Source organism: Episyrphus balteatus, chromosome 3 (genome assembly GCF_945859705.1).
Source record: "Episyrphus balteatus chromosome 3, idEpiBalt1.1, whole genome shotgun sequence".
In the NCBI taxonomy this organism is placed as follows: Eukaryota; Metazoa; Arthropoda; class Insecta; order Diptera; family Syrphidae; genus Episyrphus; species Episyrphus balteatus.
In genome coordinates, this window is record NC_079136.1 from 80950787 (window position 1) to 80956227 (window position 5441).

At 28.7% G+C, this 5441-nt stretch overlaps 1 protein-coding gene across 1 annotated transcript; it reads left to right on the forward strand.

Moving 5' to 3' along the window:
* Positions 1–1470: 1470 nt before the first annotated feature.
* LOC129915104 (uncharacterized) lies at positions 1471–3151 on the forward strand. Its single transcript, XM_055994567.1, has 2 exons — positions 1471–3022; positions 3138–3151. The coding sequence occupies exons 1-2, from the start codon at positions 1471–1473 to the stop codon at positions 3149–3151; spliced, it is 1566 nt and encodes a 521-aa protein (XP_055850542.1).
* The last annotated feature ends 2290 nt before the right edge of the window (positions 3152–5441 follow it).

Below are 5441 nucleotides of genomic sequence, written 5' to 3' on the forward strand. Positions count from 1 at the left end.
AACACCCCTACTTTCAATCATGATAAATTGAAAATGGTTACATCAAAAAGCGTAGAGCGCATTTTTGTTACGTGTACTTTTATAAAGTTTGAACAAAGCGCTTTACGCTTTTTGATGTATTAAATTATCTTATAGTTTTAAGTGCGTGATAAAAGCGTGTTTTTAGTTTTTTAAACTATGTATTTTATTTTACTTCAACAGATAAAATATAACCGAAACTTAAATGAAAAAACATGAAACACTTCGGGATAAAGGTTTTAGATAAAGCTGGAACAAAGGATTCATATGTAAATTAAAAAAAAAATATTTTTTGGCGAAAAGGTGTTTTTTTTTATGTGTGAGAAAGGTATCACAACAACTGACATACATTTTTTTTAATTTCTTAAACTTGGTGAAACCGTTCTGTTTGTTTTAAGAACTAAGAACCTACAGAGAGTCTATAAAAATGTGTTTTATTTTCAAGCAAAGGTGAAATTTGGATTTAGTACCGTATAAACTGGGTGTTTCATTTATACCTAACAGAAATAAAATCTAAGTAGCCTATACAAATATTTTAGATAAAAGGGTGTTTATCAATGATAAAAAAGATACCCTTACGAAATTTATTAAACATTTTTTTTAATAGGCATTACAAACAAAATAAGTCTATATATTTTTTTTTATGAAAGAGTGTTTTTTTGACGTGTAGAAAAAATGTGGTTTATTTAAAAAAAAAACTAAGTAGATACTTATAATGGTACCCTTTGATATAGTGGAAGCAAGAATCTTAAATGTCTATGAGAAAACGTAAACATTCAAAATTTTAAGTAAATTGCAAAAAAACTTTACAAATCACATTAAAATTGAAGATTTCTATGATTTTTTGCATTTTGCTCAAATTTTTGGAGGTGTACGGACAAAAGTGTCCTCATATTTAGATTCAGCGCGTAAAAATACATGAAGCCCACGCCCAGTCAAAAGAGCAGACTATAAATTGAGTACATCCCATTGAGGCACAGGCCTGATTGTTTCGAGACTTTGGTCCGCAGATATCTGACTCAGAATGATCATAAACAAATGTTTGGATGCAAATACATCAGCAACCAAACCTACAAAAAAGTTTTTGTTTTCTGTTATGAATAGATCTAATGAAGAGTTATGAATAGAGCTGCTTTTGATGTCTCACTCAATAAATTTGGAGGAAATTTTTTGAGATAGATAAATGGAGCTGAAAAGGAGATACCTACCTTGGTAATGCTTAAAGCTATATTATCATTTTTAAGGTGTCAATAGTATTGACCTTTGTTAGCGACACGGAATGTAAAGTGAGTCTTATTAAATGTCAGTTGTGAAATGCGTATAAAATATAAACTAATTTAAAACACGCAATCTAAATTTAATCGCTTAAAATAACTAAAGTATTGAAAAGGATATTAAAAACTTTTTTAAAAGGTTAAATGTGTATACTTTCTGCAGTTTGTTCATTTTAAGATGTTGCTGTCTAAAGTTATCCTATTTTCATTATTTTGTGAAATTAAAACCGAACAAAATTCATCCTTGAGTCAAACTATTCATCGAGCTATTGAAGAATCCCATCCATCAACAATTTATTTCGTTGATTTCGGTGCCATTATTCTTAGCAATTATTTTCAAAAACCATTCAATATTCCCGTAATTATTCTTAATACCATTTCTTTAAATGAAGCCTTTAAAAGTGTAGATGAAAACATTATCCTTGTGATTCAGGTGTCAAGCAGTTTCTCAAATTTTCATCACTTGGTTAATCAAATAAGAGTTCGAAGGTTTGTCATTGTTTATGGAAATAGTCTCGAAGAACTTTGGAGTTATTTCGTTATCCTTTGGAAGGAATGTTTTACAAGAATTTTTGGAATTGCAGCCAACATCACATATGCTTATCTTCCATTTGACGATAATCCTATTAAAGAGTTATTATTGTCAAATGAAATTTCATTACCCAATTCTCTCAAGGACCTGAATGGCTTTACTTTTAGAACATATTTTTTTAAAGATATTCCCAGAGTTTTCTGGTACACGGAAAAAAATGGGCAGCGCAATATTGGAGGATACGCTGGACAGGCTTTTCTTGGATTTTTGAAAAAACACAATGCAACTTTTGTCGAAACCGAAATCAAATATTTTGAACCATTAAATGAATTTATTAATGCAACCTTAGGTAAGACAATCGACATGTATATGAATGTCTTCGAGACTTATGATGGATTTGAGCATTCATATCCAATTAAATTTCTTAAATGGGGCATACTAGTACCACTCAATGGATTTGTGGACTCAAGCCAGTACTTTTTGAAACCATTTCAACCAACTGTTTGGATGACTTTTGGACTTTTGCTTTTATATTTGATTATCACTGATTTTCTAAAAGATTATATTTCCGAAGATTCTTCAAATGTGTGGAAATCCTTTAGTAAAATTTTCTTGATTTTCCTCTATATGCCTTCGGAGAAACCAATAACTAAATCATATTGGTATCATCTTCAAATACTGATTGCGGCATTTATTTGTGTGAATTTTTACCTCATATACATGACATCGTTTTTAACAGTCTTCATTAAAGTTCAACAATTTGAATCAATTCAAGATCTAATTGAAAACAAGTTCCCAGTTCTGATGAACGACGTTGATTATGTTTCCTACTTGAAACTTGCATATAAACCAGACAAATTTGAGAATATAATAGTGGTGGAGAGTTATAAATCTTTTGTCGAGGAATTGAATTCAATGACAAATACCAGCTTTGCTTATGCCGTTGGCAGTGATAACTTGAAATTTCTAATGGACGCACAAATAAAACCAAAATTTCATATAATAGAAGATAACTTGCAGCAATATTTCATGGTGTTTCTATTTGCGAAAAATTCAGTCTTTAAAGAGATACTGAGTGATTTTATAATTCAAATTTTTACCACAGGTTTGATTGATCAATGGACACGAAATGCTTACTACCAGGCTAAAAATGAGGGTTACATCTATTCTGATATGGGACACGTTTTTATGGAGCAAGGTACAAGACCACTTGCCTTGTATCATTTCAAATTTGCCTGGATATGTTTCATTGTTGGAATATTAATTGCAATTGGGACATTTGTTTTTGAAAATTTGTATTTTTTAATTTTTAGACAACTATCATTGAGGAAAACCAAAAATTAATTGCACTATGTTTGTGAAAAAACAAAATAAAATTTTAATGTTCATGTTAAAATAAAATAAAATGCACGACTGGGTCGCACGAACTTGCTCTTAGAGTTAAAGTTGCTTAAATTTTTAAGACTTTTTATATAGAAATTTGGAAAAAAAAATAAAATTCGTTTTAAAAAAAAAATAAAATAAAATCTGAAATCAAATTGCCCTCCAAAACAAGTATGCAGTTTTGACTGATATATTAAGATGCATTTTTAGAAAAAAATTTTCAAAATCGTTAGAGCTAATTTTTTATAAATAATTTTTTGGAAAAAAAGTTTTAAAATAAAATTGGTATGCCGTTTTGTAGAAATCACTAATCAACATCTTGAAACAAAATTTCAAAAAAATTCAATATCCCGTTTTCAAAAATTTGATTTTTCAAAAAAAATTTTCAAATTTTTTTTTTAAATCGAAAAATTATTTTTTTGAAAAGTTTATTCTTGGTTTATATTTAAATTATAGAAATTCTTCTTCACAAAAAGTTTCGTTGAAATCGAATAAGCAGTTTCGGAGATAATCGGATTTGAAAAAAAAAAACGGTTCTATGGCAGGTACCGTTAATAATGATTTTCAAAAAAAATTTTTCATTAAAAGATAGACCTTAGTTTAAAACTATCATTTGAATTTTTTAAACAAAATCGTTGGAGCCATTTTCGAGATCTTTCAATTTTACTAAAATCGGTACCTATATGACAAGTACCGTTATTTTTGGTCCAAAAAAATTAATTCCAAAAACCCCTCTGGAGAGTCGCCAAATAACGCTACATACCAAGTTTGACATAAATCGCTCCATCCGTTTAGGCTGTAGGTTCGTATACAGACAGACAGACAGGCAGACAGACAGACTGACGGACTTTCGGGACCCACTTTTTTTGGCATTGTCTACCATCGTAATGTCATGGAAAAATGTTATCTCAACTTTTTTTTTTGTACGAATACATAACACGATATACATATAGGTATAGTACCTATATCGCAAGTAAAAAAACGTTAAGGCTGTCCACAAAACAAGTATTGTAATTAAATTTATGTGAGCAAATTGCTGCATATCCAAGAGGAGATACAAAATAAAGTGGTAAACAAAGAATTTTGGCAATATTTTCGAGTCTTTTTTTTTAATCTAGTTTTCTTTATATCATAAAAAAATAAGGAAGAATTTGAAAATAAGACATAAAAACAACAAAAAACATTTTAATTTTTGGACTTTTAACAAAATAAGTAAAAAAAATTTTATAAGCACAACTTTTTCGGTTTTTCAGTTTAAAAAAAAAAATAACAACAAAATATTGAAAAATATTCATAAACAACGGAGATATAATAAGTTTTGTACAACTAACCTGTCGCTATGCTCAACCAATACGACATAGAAATATCATATTTTATCACAGAAAACATGGAAATCAGTTTTTATTTGATTTTGTAAAAAAAAAAAATAGTTTTTGGTATTTTCCTCAATATTTTTGAGGTTATGTAAAAAAAATATCGAAATAAATGTTTTTATTCGATTAAAGGTATATTTTAGAAAAAAAAAAGTGTTAAAAGTCCTTTTTTCAACTTCACTTGCGGCAACTTTTGCAACCCAATCAATTTTTCCTATATCTATACCATTAATCCTAAATTTTCTCATCACTTATTGTCTGCTTATAATTTTTTCAACTTTTAGTTGAAAACGGCTTTAAAATGCATTTTGATTTTCTTACATGTTTAGATGTTATTACATAAATTGAAAAAATTAATTATTTTAAAAAAAATTTCTGCATTTTCAACAAAAAATAATGATGTTTATTTCATAAAAAAATAAAAAATGGAAATTCGAATTTTCAAAAATTTCGATTCACTTATTTTATGGTAGCGGTCTTAAGCGTCACCACTTGAGTGATATATTTGTTTACAGTCATATACAAAGTTGTTAGCTTTGTGAATTGCATAAATATTGAAGGCAATAATCATACAGCACTTTTAGGCCGAATTGTTAGCCCTCGAATAACAAAAATTCCAACGTGTTTGTGATGTAGTCAAAAAGTTGAAGTTGAAGCAAATCATTCTGGGAAACACCCTAGCAAAAATTCCATTCAACTGAAAAGTGACTAAAGTTGGTTTTGTCAAAGGATCCTTTTGTGACTTTTTTGAAAAGTTTAATTTCCTCATACAATCAAGGGTAAGAAAACGTTTAATAAAATTTGGGCAATTGCTGCTAGCAACTCCAAAAATGGGTAAAGAATTAAAAGCTTTTCAGAAAA